The sequence below is a fragment of the Gymnogyps californianus genome, chromosome 4 (assembly GCF_018139145.2).
Source record: "Gymnogyps californianus isolate 813 chromosome 4, ASM1813914v2, whole genome shotgun sequence".
Taxonomy (NCBI): Eukaryota; Metazoa; Chordata; class Aves; order Accipitriformes; family Cathartidae; genus Gymnogyps; species Gymnogyps californianus.
In genome coordinates, this window is record NC_059474.1 from 67210046 (window position 1) to 67232100 (window position 22055).

At 36.8% G+C, this 22055-nt stretch overlaps 1 protein-coding gene across 1 annotated transcript in view; it reads left to right on the top strand.

Moving 5' to 3' along the window:
- LRBA (LPS responsive beige-like anchor protein) overlaps positions 1 to 22055 on the top strand; it is a 432278-nt gene that overhangs the window by 369629 nt on the left and 40594 nt on the right. Inside the window, exons 48-50 of the mRNA XM_050895295.1 lie at positions 2499 to 2666; positions 17992 to 18081; positions 21401 to 21593. Of these exons, the coding sequence (XP_050751252.1) occupies positions 2499 to 2666; positions 17992 to 18081; positions 21401 to 21593 (451 nt within the window). The remainder of the gene's footprint in view (positions 1 to 2498; positions 2667 to 17991; positions 18082 to 21400; positions 21594 to 22055) is intronic.

Here is a 22055-nt window from a genome sequence, read left to right on the forward strand (position 1 = left end):
TGCAAATTGGAACTTTTTCACTTCTCAGATGTTTTTTTTAAGGAGTACCCATACTTAAATACTTAATACCCATACTTAAATAGTATATACCAGTGTGGCTATAAAGTGCATCACATGTACTGGTACATTGTGTTATTTTCCTTGAAAGTCTACTTTATTTTTTAATCATTATACAGACTGTTAGCTATTGTTCCTCCATCGATTGTGTCATAGCATAAGCACTTCTCTCCAACCAAGAGCTTAACTGTGAACCTGAAATGACAGGCAAGCTTATTTAGCCATTGAGTTTGTGTGCTATGTTTGGTCTGTCCTTCAGGGTCCTGGGTATTGATGCTGACTCTAGTAATTTTTCGTTGAGCCCTTTTATTTGTGATTTGGCAAATAAGAAAGAAGATTTAAAGTGGCCTGATGTGGAAAAAAATTAAAAGAAAATGACCTACTTTTGAATCTGTATAAATTACAAGTGTAAAATAATTTTAAACTTGAAAGAGAGGTAAATTCAGGATGGCTCCCAACCATTCCATGAAAAGGCAAAGAGTGTGTTTTAGTTTTGCTTTTTTAAGAAAAAGTCAGATTTATATATCTGTTAATCTGAGGAGATTGCAGAGTGATATTCCTTTAGTTATTTATGACCAAATGCTTTGTGAGGGTAGTATGACCCATTACAAAGCTAGCTTTTGAAGAAAAGGAAAATATGAACAACCTCTGCACATACTAAATACATATATATATAAAATCACAAGTTCTTAACACTATTTTTCCTGACATTAAATAGTTATAATGATACCAGTAAGTATATTCTAGGGTTAAATTGTTTTTAGCAGGATAGCAAGAAAATTAATTCCTATCATTGTCATTTGCTGAGCCCTGTAGAATTTTATGGCTGCACATTGTAGTATTATGGACACTCATGAGACTCCTGACTGGTTTTATCTTATTAAACAATTTTGAAATCATTAATTTTTAATTGGCCCGGTTGTGGTTTTTTATAGCTTTAATTGTGTGTCTGTGTCTAAATGTTGGGGTTTTTTTAATTTAAAAAAAAAAAAAAGAAAAAAGTAAGAAAGAAAAAATCCTGTCTAAGCATATATGTTGTAAGGTATTTCCATATGATCATCCAAAGAGATACTATACTGTGTGATAATTCATTTTAAAGAATGCTTTCAGCAATTCAGTAGCTGAGAATCCTAATAAAAATAATAATAAAAAAAAGAATGATATGATGTTGAAGATATGTACAGGTCTTTTCTTGATTGAAAGTTCTAATTAAGTGAATCGAGGAAAATTAACTGAAATTAGCTGTCAGAAAGTCACATTTAAATGAGTGATGATCTGGTGTGGCAGTAAACATTTAAATGATATAAATTGCCATTTAAGTGTATGGTTTAATGTTTGTCATGCATTAATATGACATGAGACTGCAGTGACAATCAAGCAGCTTGCTCTAATTTGAACATATTTAGGGCTTTTGTGTGGAGCGCACCACACAAATTAAGACAATTGCTGGTTTTATGTGTCAATTTAAATGTTGTTTTCAGGCATCGGTTAATGAAACAAACCCATCATTTTTGTGTGCAAATTACAGAGTGATTTCCTTGGTTTTCAGATTAATTTTAACTTCCTCTGCTCAAAATTAGGAATTTCCTTTACAAGGAAAATGCCATTCGTTTCATTAGATGAAGAGAATATCAGACTTTGTTACGTTGTTTCATTTGCTCGTTCAAATAAGAAATGTATTGTATCCTCTGTATAAAATAGAGAAAGCAAATCCTGCTAGTGATTTAATCTAGATGAATTAACTCTTTAGATGACAATGATTTTTAAGTTATCTTTTAATATATTTGTGCTGTATCTAATACCATTATGGAGAGATTCATTATTGTTTGGATGCTTTGGTCTTGGGGATTGGGTTGCAACTGGATAACATCTTCAGAAAAGTGGCTTAATCATTCAGCATAGTACTGTTTCTGTATAGATTTATATAAGAGATATATACAGGAAATGCATAAAAGTAATAGCAAGTTGATATTCCAGCATGTTAAATAATTTGCACCCTCACATCCCTAGTTAGTTCAGTTTCCCCAAGTCTATCAATCTTTTCTCTGTCTGTCAGAACCAGCTTATCATGCTGTTGTTATTCACCATGCATATCGCACAGAAAAGCACAATTTCATCTTGAGAGTTCATAAAAACATAGCCCGGCTGTCCATAAATGCATAAATGCTTTCCCCTTCCTGCTTTTTTTCTTATTCGCACTATTATAGTTTAAAAAGCAAGGTCTTCTGGTCAGTGGGAAATAGAGTAGGGCATGAGACTCTGGCATCTATCATGGGGCCTACCTTTTTTTTAGATAGAATGTCTAAAATACTGTTATCAGTTCTGTATTTTGACTTGTTAAGATAATTTTGTATGCTATTCAAAAAATGCTTCTACTACTACTAAATGATGACTGTCTGGCAAACTCAAGTTTATGTATTTTGTGTGTGGTTTTTTTACAGGCATTAGAAAGTGAGTTTGTTTCTTGCCAGCTTCACCAGTGGATTGATCTGATTTTCGGCTACAAACAGCAAGGGCCAGAGGCTGTTAGGTCCCTGAATGTATTCTACTATTTGACTTATGAAGGAGCTGTTAATTTAAGTTCAATAACGGATCCCATATTGAGAGAGGTAAGTTTGTACTTTAAATATAGGAAAGGAAAATCTTTGTTAACCGCTGCAGTGTTGAAAGTGTAAAGACTCCACGTTGTTCAAGGCTACCAGCGAATGTTCAAATCTTTGTGTTCTCTTGTGGTTTGGCTACAGGCCAGTCAAATGCAAGGTGCCTGAACCAGTTGTCATAGCATGCAAAATTAAGAGAACAAGCATGCAAGTTGTTCTTACACTTTGTGCACCTGGATTCAGCACAAACTGGATGCCAACATAAAAATAAATGTTCAAAGATTGCTTCAGTTGCTGAGGGCAGTCATTTTGTTCACTAATACTGGATCTTAATGGCAGAAGACAGTGAGCAACCTTGATTTGGCTTGCACTTTTGAATTTACTTTTACAGTTTTAACAATTCTCTTTTAATGCAATCCTGCATATGTAGTACACATCAAAAACCATAGTTTTGTAGCTTCCATTATTTTTATTTGGCTTGCTATCAAATTAATAATAACTTACCCTGTATTTTTCATATGCAAAAGTAAATATTTAAACGTGGGAAAGATCAGGAGTCTCACTCAGACTCAGCACCAGTCAGAAAAATCTATTTGCTAAAGTATCCCTTACGATATTGTGGGCTTAAAGACTCCTCCCTCCTCCATCTAAACAGCTGTTTAAAAAAAAAAAAAGGGGGGGGCAGGGTGGGGTGGGTGATTAAAACAGATTTTTGATCGGTTTTACATCCTCTGTTCAGGCAATACATTGGTACCAAGTATAGCTGCAAGTATATTAATTATAGAATAAATGTAACTGTTATAAAATATTCTGAGTCCCTGAGAACAAAGTAATATGAATGCTATCAACAATTTTATTTAAAAGGGTAGCCAGATGTGTACCAACAGGGAATATATGTGTGAACTGAATGAAAACAAGAATGAAGACATTTCTGCTTACAAATATTAGGTTTGAGGTTCACTGTAGAATTCTAGGCTAATCCTAATTGAAGTATTTGTTACTTATTGCTTATTGAAAGAAGGTCTGAGAAGTAAGCAATTATTGTTTTAAATAATACTATTTTCTCTGTACATACTGGCCATCTGACTGTTTGGGGCACCTTAACAGCCTCTGTAGAGAAAGTCACATCATAGCAACACTGTGGGTTGTAACTGGCTTGTGGGTGCAGTGGAAAGGTTTGGGGGTTATGCAGGGCATGTAGGGGTACACAAGGACTGGCTTAAGTGCCGAGAGTGATGGCTGGATGTCGTCATTGCCTGGGTCACCGTCAGTCTGCAGACTGCATCTTGGTCCACTTTGAGCTAAAATATAGATGTTGCACGTAAATACATTTAATTGTGCTAAGAAAAGAGATACTGGAACACTTGGCTTCTAAGAAAAAAATGTCATCATCTGGTTTTGAGACCCAAGGGTACTAGATGTTCACCCTGCCATGTTTTCATTTCATTGTTAATGTTTGTCCACTGTACACTGACAAGCAAATATTCTTACCTTGTAAGAGTATTTATTAGACTCTTGAAGTGCTAGGTTTAAGTGTGAGCCGAAAAATAGACTGGGTATTGTGTGTAATTTGTTCTTGATTTTGGTATTAAATGAACCGTCATTGAACTATCATTTATGAAACTAATAATTGAAGTAATACTAATCAAAATAGTGGTCTGCCACACACAATTTTTATGTAGTTTTTAATTTTTCTAGAACAGTTCTATTATCAGTTTAACTGTGATCTGTTCTACTTGTGTTGTAGCCTGAAAAAAAGTCATTTAAGACCAGGGAAGTTACAAATCTGTCTGGAAGTGTGGATCATCTCAGTTAGAGAGGCATTCACTTTGTACTTCTAGAAATATATTAATATATTTTGTTACCGAATCTTTTGAATTTATCATGTTTTTACTGTACTTCACTACAATATTTCTTATTTTTGAGTTGTTCTATGCTGCCTGAACTGAGTGGCATACAAAAATGAAAACAGGAGAGGGAGAGTAGCAGTGTTGTTGAGTTCATAATAATGGAGTAGCTTAGCAGCAGCAGAATTTCGAAACGCTACTGATGGTGTCAAAAATACATGCTGATGAATGCAGGCAGCAGAATGAATGGTATCTTGTAGCACTTTCATTCTGGGTTACTTGAAGATTGGTCCAATGGAATATTTTTATTTAGTATTTTTAAGCAGGTCGGTAAAACAGTAAAAAGATTCCTGTTTAGTTAGGTATCCCTTGCTATTTACATGTATTTTGTAAAGCGTATTTTTGTATTATGTAAATGTGCATATGCAATTTGAAATGGTACATATGATCAGCTCTGATATGATATTGACAGTGCGGAGATTTAATGACTATCATCACCAATGGTGAGTTATTCTGTTTTTACTTATGAGTAGGGATGAAAGTAATAAAAAATCTGTTTGTGTGTATATCTATGTGCATAATCATTCTATATCTATGTGCTAAATGAATTTATCATGCACCTTTGACAGCCTCACCTTCTTCCTGCTTACTAATCCATCTCCCTGAGGACCTGTGCTAACATTCTGTACTGCCGAGCAGCTTCAATCAGCATTTATTTTTCTCCTTCAGTCAGCTTGCCAGAAAATATTACTTCTTTTCTCTACCAAATTCCTGGTTAGAGGCCAAATGAGTTTCTGATCTGGACAATTAACGGTATTTTTAGGCAGGCACGACACCTCAGATTTAGTATCTGTTTATGAGGCAACTATTAGACAGAAATTTTACTCTGGATTTCTGGGTTTCAAAAAGGATGCTTTTGGTTTTCTCCTCTTGATAAGGTTCAGGGTTTGGCTCTTTAAATCTTGACAGTTGTAGTAGAAAATATATTTTTATTTGCAAACCTAAAACAAGGAGAAGCTTCTGTATACTCTGAGAGTTGCAAGTTACTGAGGCTTTTAGGTATCATATGGAAATAATAGCATATGCTTAAACCATGGCAATTTCTCCACATAGATGGTCTATGCTAAGCCTGGACCACATCAGTAATGAGAAGCCTATGATGCATGTGTTTCTGAAGTATCTTCACAGATATATGTATGGATACTGGTGACCTAACTCATCAGGAGAGGCCACACACAGAATAATAGTGGAAGGAACTGAGGAGTGGAGGAGTTTAGGTTAATGCAGAATTTCCTTAGGTCTCCTAAATGGCTCCAACTGGCACCTTTGTTTTTATAGGCAGTCAGGTTATATATATTACAAGAAGGAAGCACTCGTCTAGGAAGGAAAACGACTTGATTAAAACCATATTCCACCTTTCTTTTTTTTTTAAACTGAAAATGTAGAACTTTTACATCCTCTCATACTGCTGTGAACAATTTTTTCCTGCCATTCTTTCTGCCTATGGGAATAAAGGAAGTAAAGTATTTTGAAAGGATCTGACTGCTATAATAGAAAATTTTAAACTAAAATGCAAACCATGGGCCACATGCTACCTTTTGGCAGATAAACCCTGGAGAGTGCAAAGCTTGCATAATTCAAAGGCAAATCTCAGGGGGAGGGGAGTAGATCAAGAGAGAAGGGTTTGAGTCGCAGCCAGTGGGGGAAGGGAACTGCAACCAGGAGAAGCAAGGAAAGAGATCCAGTATATCTGCTGGCATATCTGTGCACTACTCGTCCCTGCAGATACCGCTCCTTCATCCTCTTCTTTTTTCCTCGAGCCATTTTAGCAGCGTTGTCATTGACTCTGATCCTAGTACTTGTGTATCTTTCGGAAGGAGGTTACAACTGCAGAGGGAAGTTGCTGCTCAGCTGACAAGCAGTAAATATCACATCTCTTTCCAGTAGAAAATACGATATTTGCCAGCAGAAGCATGCTGTATGACTACCTTCTGTTGACTTGTTCTTGAACACCACATTTTGATCTGTGGAACTCCCAATGACAAGATCTGCCATGGAAGGGCTTTTTTGTTGCCTGTATGGAAGAGGCAAGGAGTTGCAGCAGCACAGATAAATGTCATCCAACCGTTCTGGAGAGAATTCACAGCACCTTCTTATCACAAATTCTGCTCTCTTTTTGCAATAGCTGTCCAAGAATGGAGGAAAAAAAAAAAAAAAAAAGAAGTAGAATTAGATCTAAGCCATTCAGACAAGCAACTGCTTAGGAGGTGAAGCACAATCCATAGAAAATAATTTGTATCTTGGACTGATTTGTGGGTATTGCACTAGTGTCTTGGTCAGAAGAATAGAAATTCCTCTTCTCTCTGGCATAGTGTAACAAAGGATGATCGTGAATCTGGGCTGCGCTCGGAGTTCCTAATCAAAAGTCTGTTTCTCCACTGATACCGCTATGTAGCTAGCATAAACACTGGATAAGCATAAAGGAAAGAGATGAAGTTAACAGTGGGAAGGAAAAATATTACTTGGAGAATACATCATTGATTTACTACAGGACCCCCTGAACCTCAGGAAGCATACTACATTTTGTACCATGCTTATCAAAAAGCACCTAACCATATTCTTTAAATAATTTTTAAAATATCATCTGATATGATCTTTGTTGGCAGCAATTAGAGAAGACTGATAATTTTTAAATTAGCAATAATAATTCAGAAAAGATGAGAATAAGTCCCATCCAGTTAGTACCCCACATACTTTCATGAAGTTATTTGCTTTTAGCCTTAGATGATTCAGTTGTTTTATACTTCTTCCTTTGAAGAGAAGGTGCCTTTTTGTTACATGAAGGTAGTCTGTTTAACATTAGGAAGCACAGCTTTCTCCATTCTATCGGCACCTTTCTTTCTACTGTTGATATTTTATTTCCATATGAACTGAGGAGTTTCAAAAACTCTGAAGAATCAGCTTGGACATAGCATTTGGTATGTTATTTGAATGTGCCACTTCTGATTATATGAAGAGAGGAAATAATTCTTTTATTTTCAGTTTTAAGGCATATGGGATAAATTATTTTATGGATAATAGCTTTTAAATGTTGCCCGAGATGAATATCTTTGGGTAAGTTTTATGCATCTTAAACCTATCTCTTATGAGTCTAATTTTATTTTTAAATATTTACAGTTTGAGAGACTTCTGTGCTTTCCAAAAAAAGTTACAAGGATGTTTAGTTTACATGACCTCAGTTTCATGACAGCAGTAGCAGATCTGATATCTTATCCCACAGAAAGCATTTTTGGCCTCTCTTTTAGCTGTGTTCATGGTGGGAGTTAATAGCATATTTCAGCTCTAACTCAGCTGGAGAAGTCTGACAACAGTGAATCTTTCACAAAGTATAAACACAATTTGTATTTATAGCATAGTTAACATTTACTAAATAGTTGGGAAAACGATCAGTCTGTTTTTAGCAGGTTGGGCAACAGTCTTTGTTGTGGCTGCGATGAGTTTTAAAAAGTAGGATAAAGTGATTATAAAATACTGTCACAGAGCAGTAAATTTAGATGTGGTGAATTCAGTAAGTAACGAATTCATGCAAGCAAAATTCGAAGTACTGTAGAAACAATCTTTGAATCATCTCTGGCCAGAAGTGTGTTGCACAGATGGCACGCTTGACGTTGTACAGCACAGGAGCAGTGTGAAAAGCCAAATAAATGTTAAGAATTGGTGTAGTTTTAATGGCAAATCTTTATTAAAATACCATTTTATGGAACCAGAATTAAGAAGAAAATATTTAAAGGAAGCATATTGATTTCATGGCTAAGGAGAGGTGGACCTGTCAACTGCAATCAAACCCGTGCCCTGGTCTTTTCCTGTGAAGGTATGCAGAGCAGAATTGCACAGCGAAGACAAGGCCTCCGATGCTGTTGTGGGTGGGCAGGTACCACTACTGCATGAAGTCAGCTTGTCTGGGCATCGGGACTCTCCCACGAAAAGACAAAGTATTTTCTTCTGGTAAAAGGAGCATTAAAATAACAGGAGCACCATTCCTGCCACCAGTTTGTGTCATCTACCTATTAATTCTCACATCTCAGCTCACACTGTGACCTTTCTGTGGTGTTGGAGTAAACAGGCAAAAAGAGCATAAGCAAGTGTTTACTGTGATAGCTGGGAGGTGTGGCGCTTCTTTGATTCCATTCAGCCCAGAGTTTGACATGACGAATGGGGTTTTATTGCCCTTTGTCTTAACTTACGTATTTACTACAGTGCTTAGAAACAGACATAAAAGTATTCAGCTAGATTTCAATCCAGAAAAATATTTGACCTGGATGTTCTCTTTTGTCCTTCATTACAGAATAGATTCTAATTTTATCTGGTGCTTCTGCTTCTCTATCCAGCAGGAAAAAGAGTGATATTTTAGAGTTAATTAAAGTAGGACTGAGATGCCTGATGTATAAGGAAAAAATAAGAATCAAACAACTGCTCTGGCTGGAAGTAGTAAAGGTTTTTGGAAGGAGGTAACTCATGTAAGTTAGTTCTTCAGCTCCGAGTGCTTTTTTTTCTCAGCCCCTGATTGAAATTCAAAGGATAGAAATTTTCAGCACGGTCAGTTCCCTCACCTCTTCTTGCTTGACCTGTCTTGTGGATCTATCAGAGCCAGAGAGGCCTTGAGACCCCCTGGGCTCTTTACGTTTTCATTTGTGCCTGGCTGGTCAGTCTTAGATAGCTGACATATTTGTTGGCCAGCATTAAATAAGAAAGAGTAATCAAAAGGTAAACAAGGGATGGAAAAAAGTGATGTTCGCAATCCTTCAAAAATAACTTTTTAAAATAGAAAGTATTTCTATTTTTTAACTTTTTTTTTCTCTTCCATATGTGGAAAGGATGAGATATACTAGTGTATAATAGCCACAGTTATCAAACACTAAGTCATTTAGCCTTGAATCAAACATGGAAGTCAGCAGGCTACAAAAATTTCGTCGTTTTTTGTGTCATCAGCATGCTTCGATTATTTGCAGGCTCTTTATGCAGTCCAAACAATATCTGTATTGACTTTCACAGTAATTGGAAAACTAAAAATTTTTGTTTGGAGTGTTTTCATTGTATTTGCTCATTGCAGCCTAGGGTGTCTAGCTCATCAGTGTTCCCACTGTGTCTGCAGATGTGGTGTGGTATCTACTTACCAAACTGTATTATATTAGTTATTAGTTATATTTGAACAATAGCTGCTTCTTGAGTGAGAAAGCTTGTGGTCGTGCCGAAGGTGCTTTTCCTCAAGCAATGTCCAAAAATCAAGTCTCAGTTAAATGTTACATTTTACTGAATGATAACAAAAAGTTCATTCATTGCAGTAGAAGACTCTGAAATAATATTGTACCCGTACTTTGAAAATAGCGAGTTTGATCTTGCAGGTAGTAGTTATGAGTTAGTTTAAATAAATATATTTCTTAGCTTAGCAAAATGAGTTATTTGTTTCTTTTTCACAGTTGTTCCAGATTCTGAAAGATGATCACGCAAGACAGTTTAAATACCACTAAATGCTGGATTTTTACATCAGTATACTCACCTCCTTCAGATTGAAATGTTTTATTTTAATGAAGCTTTTTTATTTAATAAATAGAGATGGCATCAAAGTTGAAGAAATTCCGTTAAATGCTAACAGATTGGAACAGATTGCTTTTTCCCAGAGGAAAAAGTTTTATAACAGAAAATTTGGAGTCAGCTAAGTAGCAAGTAGACTGTGTAAAGGTAGCAAGTTTTAAAGATTATGTTTAGCTATTTAGAGGAGTGAATAAATAATGCCAGAAATTGATGAAGTTTCAAGGTATTGCACATGGCAATGCCGCTCCTTTCTATGTGATAATTATTGATTTTAAATGAAAGGAATGAGTTGCTGTCTTGAAATCTTCAGTTGTCACAGCAAAGAGAGACATGAGGTAATTTTGGTTGTGGTGCTCAAATAAAATGGAGACTGTTATATGTTTAAAAACTAGCCCCAGAGCTACTTAGGATTTTGCTTGTACTGAATCCAGTTTTATTTGCAGGTCTTTAAATTCATCTTAACTTTCTTTTTAGACTCTTTTCCCTTTTTATTTTGTCAGTCTCTTTGAAGTACTGCCAGACCTGTTTTTCTAGTTCTAGTTTTTTTATCTGCTTCTTTCCAGTAGCTAAAGATTTAGGTGTTTTGAATGAGCACATCAGTGCTCCAGACAGAGATACTGTTTGAAATTATCCATGAACCCAGTGCCTCTGAACATTATTGAGTGACATTTGTTTCTGTTGGTTGTGTCTGCTCTGACTAACTGGTTTCTTTCAGATTGGCAGCTGGGATTACGCTGCAGTAGACGGACAGCTGCGTGAAGTGGAGATTGCAGCCAGGCCGTGCTATGCCTCTGTTTAATATGCCTGGAATGTATATATTCAGATTGGAGCAACTTGCATGGCCCTGAGGGGGATCTATTTGTATTCTCACAAACTGTGATTACTTCCTGTTTTACTTTAATGACTGCCATGTAATTGTCATACTGATTTGTCTGGACAAAAAGACTTCACTTTTCTTTATTCTCACAGAAAACTTCTTAATGTAGTTTAAGAGCTGCGTTAGTGTTTTTGTTTTTAAAGGTGTGGTGGAAGGTATCCTATGCTGTGCTCCCTTCTACACTTTGCTGTGATGCAAACAGAAGAAAGTATTATTCATATATTGAATTGCAAATAGCTTTGAGAAAAAACAAAATCCTGTGTAGGGTAACCCCTCCCCCCTCAAGGTATCTATAGTAGTTTGGATTTAATAAATAACAAGTGGTTAGACTAGTAACCAACTTCCAAACAGACAACTATGGTATTATGAGCAGACAGAAGGAACTGAAAGGCGGGGGGGGGAGAGAAAAAGACAAGTATAGTACAACAGATGTGTTTCTTGCAAGGAAGCTACAAGGAAGGAAGAAAAAAATCCCTATGCTTCATTTATATTTGATGGCTTTCATTTCTACATTTTTATGTGGTTTTCTTGTGTAATGAGGCATACTCAGTTTTGTTACATATATCCCTAATACACCGCAGCAGGCACAGGTTGTGCGCTTTTTACTTCATAGCAACTTGCTAGTGTACACTAATAATGTCCCCCTCTGCAGGTTGTTGACAGTATTTCTGCCCACGCTTCAGCTCTGAAGCCATAAACCTGTGTTACTTGAGTTGAAGTGGTAGCTGCATTAGGGCTGCAACAGGCATCTTTTACACTCCGCTTGGTTAACAGAGGGTATATCACGAACATTTTGCAGGCGTGTTTAATGATACCTAGAGAACAGTATGTAACTCGTGATCTTGCAGTATCTTTTCTTCAGCCTTTCTTCTCTCCTTGCTCCCTTTCTTCTCCTGCCATTTGTTAGATTTCAAAGCTAGTGTATGCAATTTTCTTTAAACCAGTACATTAAGTGAGTAGTGCAATGATAAAAAATTGAAGTGATTCAATATAAAAGGGTTGATTTGCAAAGTCGAAACAAGAGAAAGATTTTTCTGGTTTGGCATGCAGAAATTAGGCTGCTCATTTTATTTTTAAAACAGCGGATGGGAGTGTGTGAATTTATGATACTAACATTTGAGCGCTGTATTTTTTCCCTGGGTCAAGTGTCGTGCAATATCAGGTGTACAGTCAGCAAGCGTATACATTGCCTGTGTCAGAAAAGCATTTGCCCATTTTTCACAATCTTGACCTAGTGGGGATTGTTATAAAACAAGGGGAGATGGTACTACAAAGAGCTTCTCTTCTATAATCTTTAGCCTGTTTTCAGCAATTTTATCTAATTGTTATGAATTGTGCTTGTTCTCCAGCTAGCGTTATCTGTGTCTCTGTAGTCCATGAGGAATTTAACTAAGAATCTTACCGTAGGACTGTAAGTGACTATCTCGTCAGAAGAGGTTTTCTGATCACTTGCTATCAGAGCTTGATTTTAATCACTGTCCCGTGGGGAAAGGAGCTAGTCAGTTGGCCGCTAAGCCATTCAACTTCACTGTCTGAGGGGAAACCTGTCAAATATTCTGTGTTCTCTGGTGCTGTAAAGCAACATCTGGGTGGAAGGAAAGGGAAAGCAAGTAATCATAATTGCATATCGCTCAAGCCAATAGAAATCACTGAGGAACATGTGTGTAAACCTTTTTGAATATTGGAAAGTGAGGTAGGAGCGGCAGAGAGCCAAAGTAATTATTTTTGCAAGCGCTGTTATTTTCTGGATGTAAATACTGGGTAGAAAGATGGAGGATGAACCCGAAACATTTTCTGCCCCTAACACATATGCTGAAAGAATATGTATTACAACGCATGATGTTACTTCACCTGGGTTTTCAAATGTTTGCCAATTAAATCTTATAGTTTTGAGAAATAACTGGAAATACTTCGGTGTAGATCTGTAAAGGCACATTGACTGAAAGGAGCCTCTTCGTAGCGAACGGTAAGGTTGTAGCTTGTCGTGCGTTCAGACTGAGGCGTGCATTTTAACATGGGTATGCTGTGCTGTTAGACTCTTCAGACAATTTGGTGTTTTGTGTGTGAGCAGGCATGATGAAAGCAACTCTGAGCTAGTCCCTTTAAGGGTCTTTAAATCTAGAGTTAAATGGTGTATGTCTTGCCTTTTAACTATATGGGCCTTCATTTCAGGATTTGAGTTCAAAACTGGAGACCGTTTCATTCTTTCTCTGTGACACTCACTGCAGTTCCCCCTCCACCCGCCCTCCCTCATATTTAATTTTATAGTTCTTTCAGACATAAACATGAAAAAAAAGCAATTTTGACTTAGTTTCTGAGTGTTGCTGCAAAGAAAAGTAACAAACATCTGTTTTTACCTTAACTGCATCCATATGTTCAACCTCCCCATCACCCTCCTTCCCAAAAAATTTACAGCCGTATTTGGTGGGTACTGCATACTGTTGAATTAACTTTCTTCACAGTTAGATTAGAGGGTAAGTTCAGAGACTGAAAATATCCGTACTAAGCAGTGGCCAAAAGCTACATTATAGCTAAGCCAAGTTTTCAAGTTTTTCACTCTTCCTCTTTTAATTTACTTCCCTATTCCCCTTCTCTCCTTCTCACCCCCCAAGAAAAGAGGAGATGATCCAGGAGACTTTTTTAGGAACAGGTTATTGTGGTAATCAGATAAATGTTAATTTGTGAAATTTGCTTATGGCTTTCATACTTATAAATTAATTAACAATCGAAATACCATGTTTATCATATAAGCATGTGGTTTGAGATGCAGACTGTGTGGATTATTGTAAAGGGTTAGTTACCTTGTTTCATTTTATTACTTTTTGTTGTAGCATCTGGAACAATTCTGGCCTTACCAAAGTTTTGTTTTTGTAGAGGATTAACAGGAAGAAGGCTATTTTACTGAGATATTTGAGAAGCAGCGGAACAAAATGTTGAATGATACTATCTTTTACTTCGTGGTATGCAGCATGCTTTCAGAGATAAGAGTTTGTGGAACTAAAGATATATTTCAAACAAAGGTTATTCCTTTCCAGTTATATAGTGCCTTTAATAGATGTGAAACTAGTTGTGCGAATTTCCCAAATATTTCTGCCTACAATAATCTAAATGGTTGTATGCTCCAGAGGGATTCAGCAATGTGAGAACACATGCCCTTCCTCTGCCACTAGAAGAAGCTGGCCATCTCTTAGTAATACCGACTAATGCTAGTAATACATTTTTCAAGAAAATTAAGTTAGAAGCTGGGCTATAATTTGTTAGAAAGTGAGTTGATGACTTTATGACTGATGGTCATTTTACTGTGTATTCTCAGGTAAGTGGTAGGTTGTTTTCTTCAAAGGAGATATCAATTATCTCTCTGAGGAAAAGATTCCCTGCTCCTAGCTGATTTTCTCTGACAGGTTGAACAAAAGTCTGAGTGACATCTGGTGGCTAAAATGCCCTGTATTTCTCTTTCTATTGTTATGCAAATTGAGGGATTGATTCTAGCTCCACCATCACATGTTTCTGCTGACAGAGGGAGGTCATCTTGCATCCTTCTGTATGTGATCCTTCTGACTGAGACATCATCAGAACATGGAGTTGACATCTGGATTGACTTTGAATACAATCTGGGAAAAGGAAGGAATCATTTAGGGTTGCTAGTACACTCTCTTGGTCATAATGAAGAAATGTGGAAGCTAAATAAAGAACTCTTTTTCTTGGTGATTAAAAGGAATGCAAAAGGTTTTTATGCTGAAGTCTAGCCACTATGTCTAGACATAATTGTCCAGGTGTCGTTGCCTTTACTCAACGGTTTTGCAAATCTCTTTTGGATCTCTGAAGACGTCAGTAAAGAGGACATACAGATATCAGTATCTGTGCCTTTATGTACAGTTTTGATGTTTTATGAAACCTTGTTACCTGTGGTAGCACATGATCTGAATGTAGATTTTTCCCGGTTCTGTTGGCAAAAAGGGAAAGATTGTGTCAGGGGGCTATTGTAATCCTGGAAATGTAGGCTCTTGTATTTTTCAGAAGGACCAGATGGAACCTAATGAGTCTAAAAGACTTGTTTGTGCCGGAGCTGTAAATCCCAAACTCAAGCTAGATCATAAACATGGATGTAGAAGCTGTCTGTTAAAGATTGAAAATGGAGAATTTGGATCCTCTAAGGCAGGCTTTCGCAAAATCGTTGTCCCATTGGTCAGCAGTTTCACCGGTTCTGACAGAACACTATGTGAAAACAGGCAGTGACTACCTACATGCGGGTTGAGTAGAATATTTTATACTTGGTTTTAATATCCCAGAGGGATTCTCTTTTGCACCAAGGGTGGGTGGGAGACAAATAGCTGTTCTCCTGCTGCTGTTGTGTGGTCTAGGAGTGTGATTATGATGAGCATCATGTATGTGAGTAAGCAGTGGAATCCTAACTGTGTCTCTTCCAGTTTTTATGTTGCTGGAAGGTGGTAAGTTCCTGTGAGATCTGAACTGTGGAAAATATGTGGACTGTGCTGATCTTTCATTGATTAAAGCAATTATAACATCTGATTTTTGTTCTACATCAGTTTGGGCTCTTGTTATGATGAATGTATTTGAAGTATTTGAAATCCTCTGCATCAATATGTGGTATCTTGTGTTTAATTTTCCCTTTCTTAGTATTGGCACTACTGAGAGAGTATAGTAAGAGAGTACAGTTTGTAGAGGTAGCATTGGGAATTAAAGAACATACCAGATTCCATGGGTAAGACAAAATTCTGACTCCCTTTAAATGCTGAATGTGGGCTATTTGGGAATGGAGGTTTCTATATTGATCATAAGTCAATATACAAGGAAGTTAACAAATCTGAAGCTTATTATTTCCTCATTTTATCTATTCTATTTTCAGCTCTAAAAGAAATGCATGGGAGTTGTGCTTCAAGAATATTTTATTAATTTTGAATAATATATTGGAAATATGTTTTATAGGAAATAAATAGTAGGTCCTATAGACTGTAGGTTTGCCCTAAAGATTTTAACAAGCACAGAATAACTGACATCCAGGACTGTCTGCATTCTGCTTCTCCTGTGTTCTTCTGGTTCTGCCCTCAATGCAACGCAGAATTCCCATTTGCTAGTGAAAATATTCCACTCAATCTGCAAGTAAATGTAGGCAAATCTTTTTAATCTGGATGTTTTGAAACTAACAGCTTTTTATGGAGAGGGTGGAGCTGCTGACCAGTATGCTGTTGCTTTGTTAATGCCTCTTGTCTTAAGGGACCTCAGATTCCCTTGATATCTCGAGTCACAAAAACCCAAATTTGAATTTTAATGTAGCATGTCTCATCACTAGGAAGGGGACTCTGATGGTCTTACTGAGCTTTAGTGTTTCATGAATCCGGTATTGCTCTTCCTTAAAAAGTACTCATTGAATCACAGTGTTTGTACGTCAGATTTCGGCCAGCTTTTTGATAAACTTACTTATTCACCAGTTCTTTGAAGATTAAGGTGCTTCCCAGAGTGGGCAAGAGTGTCCATAGAGTAATTGTAACTCCTGTTCTGGTGAGTTCAGATGTTTCAAAAGCCCTGCTGAATTTAATAAGGTCAAGTGTTTTGGATGGCATGTTTCCTATCAGAGGATGATTATTTTTTATGATCTTAAGGCCTCAGGTGCATTCTACTTTTGGTTTTGTTATTTCTGTAACAGCAGAACATTGTATGTCCTAGTAATGGTCTTTATTATTATCTAAAAATAGTTGTTTGTAAGAATAAGATCAGCATAAGTGTTATTCCATTGTCTCAAAAATTTTAATGGGTGGCTAAAATAGAACAGGAAATATAAGTGTAAGGAGCTTCAAGGTTTGTTGAACCACAAAAAAGAAGAATCTCTGAGAGAAAAACATGGTGTTCTTATAGCTAAAAAGTGGCTAGTGGTTTTGTGTTTTAGCATTCAAGCATCCTGTTTAAAACACTTTTTTGAAGGCCCTGATTTTCAGGACTTCTTTTGAAAGTAGGACTTGCTAATGCCTCATCTTAGGTACTCAGCATCACAAGACAGTTTTGAGAACGTAGGGCTCAATGCACCATGCAACAGAGAAACTAAAGTATCGGCCCATATGCAATCTGTTAGCCCACAGCAAATGCAAGGTAATTTTACTTAGTTTAGCTCACAATGAAAGAGATTTAATCTAAGCTGAATGATTTAAGATTTTCTGTAATATTAGCCTGTTTCTGTGGATAGTGCAGGGGCCTGGCTGACAAGAAATAACTTGTTGAGTTTTGGCTGCTTGATTTTATCTTTAAGCCAGTGGGCTGATAGGTGACAACATGGAAAACTAGTTGGACATGCCTAGGCAAGAGGTATAAGTTCACACATTTCAGAATAATTATTTTTAAGAAATCGCTAAGCATAAGATGGTATTTTCATGTATGCCCTATGAAGAAAGGGATAAAGCGTGTTGCTGAAGATACAGAGAAACTTTTTAAAAAAATTTGTTACATTCTATCTTCACATTCTCCTTTAGCTGCATTTAGTATTAGTCTTGCTGTTGGTAGCTTAATGCATCCTCAAGTTGTTTGCTCTTTTTGAATAAACATGAAAATAAGAAAAAACCTTGGTGTTGCTTTCAGTGTAGTTATTGGTGTGAAACTAAGCAATGGAGTTTAAATAGAAAGTATAACACTCTTAATACCTATAGAAACTTTTTAAAAATTGACTTTTGTTTCTGAGTTATGATACAAACAGGATAAGCCAGTGTTAGAAAGGAAAAATGGAGCCAATAAAGAGGGTTTCTGATTATAATAGCTTGTTTCTGTTTAATATCATTGAGCAGGATGAGGTTTTGCAGAGTTTCTCATGGAAATAGCATCCACAGTACTAAAATGATTACCTCATCCTTAGTACCAGTGCCAAGCACTTAGCCCCACAGTGAACACACGGGGTTGATTTTCAACATGAAACAAGCCAGAAGTGTGGAATGACATTTTCAGGTGACAGTTATGGTTCTATTGCCTGTAATTAGCACCTCTTAACATGCAAACCTGCCTGTGCCTTTTCCAGGCTGTTGAAGCTCAAATACGAAGTTTCGGACAGACCCCTTCCCAACTGCTCATAGAACCACATCCTCCAAGAAGTTCTGCCATGCAGGTGGTAAGTACCACGTTAACTCTTTGTGACCTGCCATTTTGTTCACTCCCTTTGCTATCTTAGAGTTACAGAACCAGCCACTTCGCTTTGCTTTTATGTGGTCGTGGAACTGTGTTATTAAAAACAGCAGATGAGTTACGATTTTGTAGGACTGGGAGTGTATGCAGTGCTTAACTATTATTTTATTTATTGCTGAAAGGATTGTATTGATTTCTAGTACAGACCTTTTTTGTCAGTGTAGTCTAAGAACACTTCATCAGTTGATTTTGTTAATACCATACCTGTACAGGTGAGAGCCAGTCATCATGGAGACAATTTAGTTAATCTTTGGCAGATTCCCCAAGAAGCATGGATTTAGGAGGTGGAACTTCCTTGTCTTTTCCCCCAGGCATAGGTTTTCCCCTAAAACCAGGATTACTAGGAATTCATGAGCTGAAACTTACATAGCAAAGAATGTGACTAAATGTGTTTTGCAGTAAAGCTAGGGTGATAAAATCCAGGCAGTGAGCATTAACATGCTTTCCCTTTTACCTCTACTTGTGTCTAATATAATTTTATTATACAAACTATTATTTTATTACTGATTACTTTCCATATCATGTTGTGTGCAGTCCTTGGGTCTAAAATATCATTTGTGTTGTCATAGATCCAGAACTAAGTATGTTAAGTGATACTCTGACAAGTGGAGCAAATGGTCTGCTAATTCACAAGTTTTTCAAAAAGTTACATTCCCTTATAGTTAAGATGGACATTTTACACTGAAATATAAAAAAAAGACATTTTCTTCTTGTATGTTCTGTAAGACGTATGTCCTACTCAAGCAGACTAAGGTTATTAGATTAAAAACATATCTGAAGTGCAAAAGGTTTTAGAAAAATTACACAAAAATCTGAAATGTTTCCAAAATAGCTTACAAACCTTGTGATGTAGGAGTCTAAGAAATGTAAACTCTTTTGTCAAATTGAGCTACTAGCCTTTCTCAAATATGTCATGTGTTGTACATGAGGCTTGCTCAGCTGACTGTCTCCCCATCCCCACCACCCTTTCTGCAGCCGGTACATGCTACACTTTGACAGCTGTGCTGTAGACATGCTCCTGCCCTGGGATCCCATGTACTGGATGGCCAGAGCCGGTTGTGCTGATTTGTGATCTGCTGGCCCATTGCACCTCCCACATTGTGTCCCTGGGCTGCAGACCACTCCAGTGACTTGTGTGTGCAACCCACGGGGCTCCCTCTTTCAGAAGAACCCTGTTAACAGGGATGTTGGGGAGCCCAAGTGCCTTCATCATACAGCTACACACCATATGTGTGTCTGTCTGTCATGGTGCCATGCACTAGGCACTTGCCCTAGTTTAGAGGGATTTGTTTCAGGAAGAGGAGGAACTTGAGAAGTTGATTGTTGACGTGTTTGTCAGACCCATTGTTATATAAATAAATTTGATGCCAGGAAGCAGTTTGTGTGGTTTTATCATAATATTTTTCATGATGCTGAATTAGTAAAGATTTAGTATGTAATGGAAGAAGTTAAATTCTATGAAGTTAACTGTTTCGAACTCCTGTGGGTTTTTTGAGCTGAGGTACATGCAGGAAAAAAACCCTTAGTTCTTCACTTTGGCCAGTTTTGTGGTTATTAATACATGATTTTATAATAGCACTGTATTAAGCGGTTTTAAAAGTAGTATTCCAGGAGCTGAAATACAGTAAGGATGTTTTTCCTGTCACAACTTTGAATTATTTCTAGTTGTATTATTTATTGAGTTTTCTGTTTTCATGTGTGTGTGTGCATGTATGCATGAATACAGCCGAATTGAAAGCTACCACGTGCTGTGTTAAGTGCACAAGCCATAATATACACCAGGTGTAGTAATTAGCAGTCACACGAAGGCTGCCTATTTGTCTGGTTTTGCTGCTGTTGCTGTATCCCCTTGTGTTTTCAACCATCAGATAGTTGGATTTAATTGAGGCCACATCAGATGAGGCATTACTGACACCTTTAATTGAATGAGCATCCAGGGAGGATTAACTCATAATATTGATTGGCTTTTAGCCACTTGCTCAGAAGGGTGTCTGGGTAGCTTATTAGTTGCTTTTATTTACACCTTTATGCAAAGACTGTAAATAGGAATTCATAGAGCAATATGTTTTTCTAAGTACTCTTAATAACTTTTTAAAAAGGAGTGATAATAAAAATGCAAATGTATTTAATTTTTTTATTAGTTCTGTATAAATATACATTAAATGTATGCACTTACATACACATATATGTAATGAAATATTGCAGATGGAAAATAGCCAAGAACACTTCATTAGTGTTCTAATTCAGTTATTAGAAAAGTACAAATACTAGAGCAATATGGCTACTGGTGACTACGATGGTTGTATTTCTACATCTCAATGGAGTTCTCTTTTTTTAGGTACACCACACAATCACAAACCCATTAAGTTTTGCTTTTCTTCCTTATGTTTGATATCCGGATATAAGGTTCTCAATATTTTGTTTTGACATTTGCAGTATTGTTAGAGAGCTTAGTTAAAAAGTTATTAAACTTTTCAACTTATTAAATTAAAAAACTAAAACCTAAAAATATTATGTTGAAAATGAGAGTCTGGATTCATTCCCTCCCTTTAGTATTTCTGGAAACAATGCAGGATAATGTCTGTAATCACGTCCACTTTATATTCTTTACAACTGCATTTAATTATGTTTGTCCTTTGAAACACATTTGCAGTGAAGTCTTCTACTTTGCATTCATAAATCTTATTTTTGTGCACCAGAAATATATACAGAACATATATCTAGTGTATGTGTGTATCTGTTTATTTTAATGTGCTTTCATGTTCTCATCTGGCTTGTAAAGAATTGCAGTCTGCCAATTTAATGCAACTTGAGACAATCTCTGGGAGCAGGAATTTCTTTTGCTCCCTTTTTTTTTTTTTTTTTTTTTTTTTTTTTTTGTTCCCTCCTAGTTTGGCATTGGTTTACTTGACACACTATCTCTGCAGATACGAAGGAGAATTCTTTTGGCAGAGATAGGTGATTGGAAACTTTTAGTTTAACCTGCTGTGATCTGTAGCAATGTTTGTATATAGATGCCCTGTGTTCAACAAGGCCCTCAAATTAATACCGTACATGAAGGTTTTTCTGCCTAAAATGGTTGCTTCCACAAGCCTGTCCACTATTATTGCATTTGCTTTTCACTGCAGCTGCTATTGGATCTTGTGTGTTTTAATCCAATCTTCCTTCTCTTGTCCTGTCTTCTTTTCTCCTCCCCATGTTTTCTTTTCCCGTGTATTTGGGTTCTTGTTGTGTGTACTCAACAGTATCTCCTCCTGCAGAGTCCGTTGATGTTCACAGACCAAGCCCAACAGGACGTTATTATGGTTCTAAAGTTCCCATCCAACTCCCCTGTCACTCATGTAGCAGCCAACACCCAGCCTGGTCTGGCCATTCCTGCTGTGATCACAGTTACTGCAAATAGGCTATTTGCTGTAAACAAGTGGCATAATCTTCCTGGTAAGTAAATTAAAGTAAGTAGCCTAAGAAACCACTGCCATCAGGCAGTACTTCTGTTTGTTTCAAAATTTGCTGCAGAACTGTTTTGAAGTGTGAAGAGCAAGTCCAGTTCGTTGACACAGCATGCTCTTCACATGTGGACTTAGTTTCTCCTTAAAAAGGTATTCTGAACTATTGTGTAGTAAGATACGTAGCATACAGAAGGTTTGTAACAACAATATATTGCTTTCCAGGGCATCAGGCAATATGCAAGAAGGCAAAACCAGTATATCGCTGTTTGATGGTGATAAAGTCACGCTCTTCCTCTTGAATTTGTTTTTCAGTCACATGGAAGCCTGAACCATATCATGTCAAAGCCAAGTTTTAAAGCATGTAGAACTTGCCTGAAATCTTTTCTGCTATCTTTTTCTAGTTGATTATGAACACCATATTCTGATGTTAAAGCCACTCAATGAGAATTAG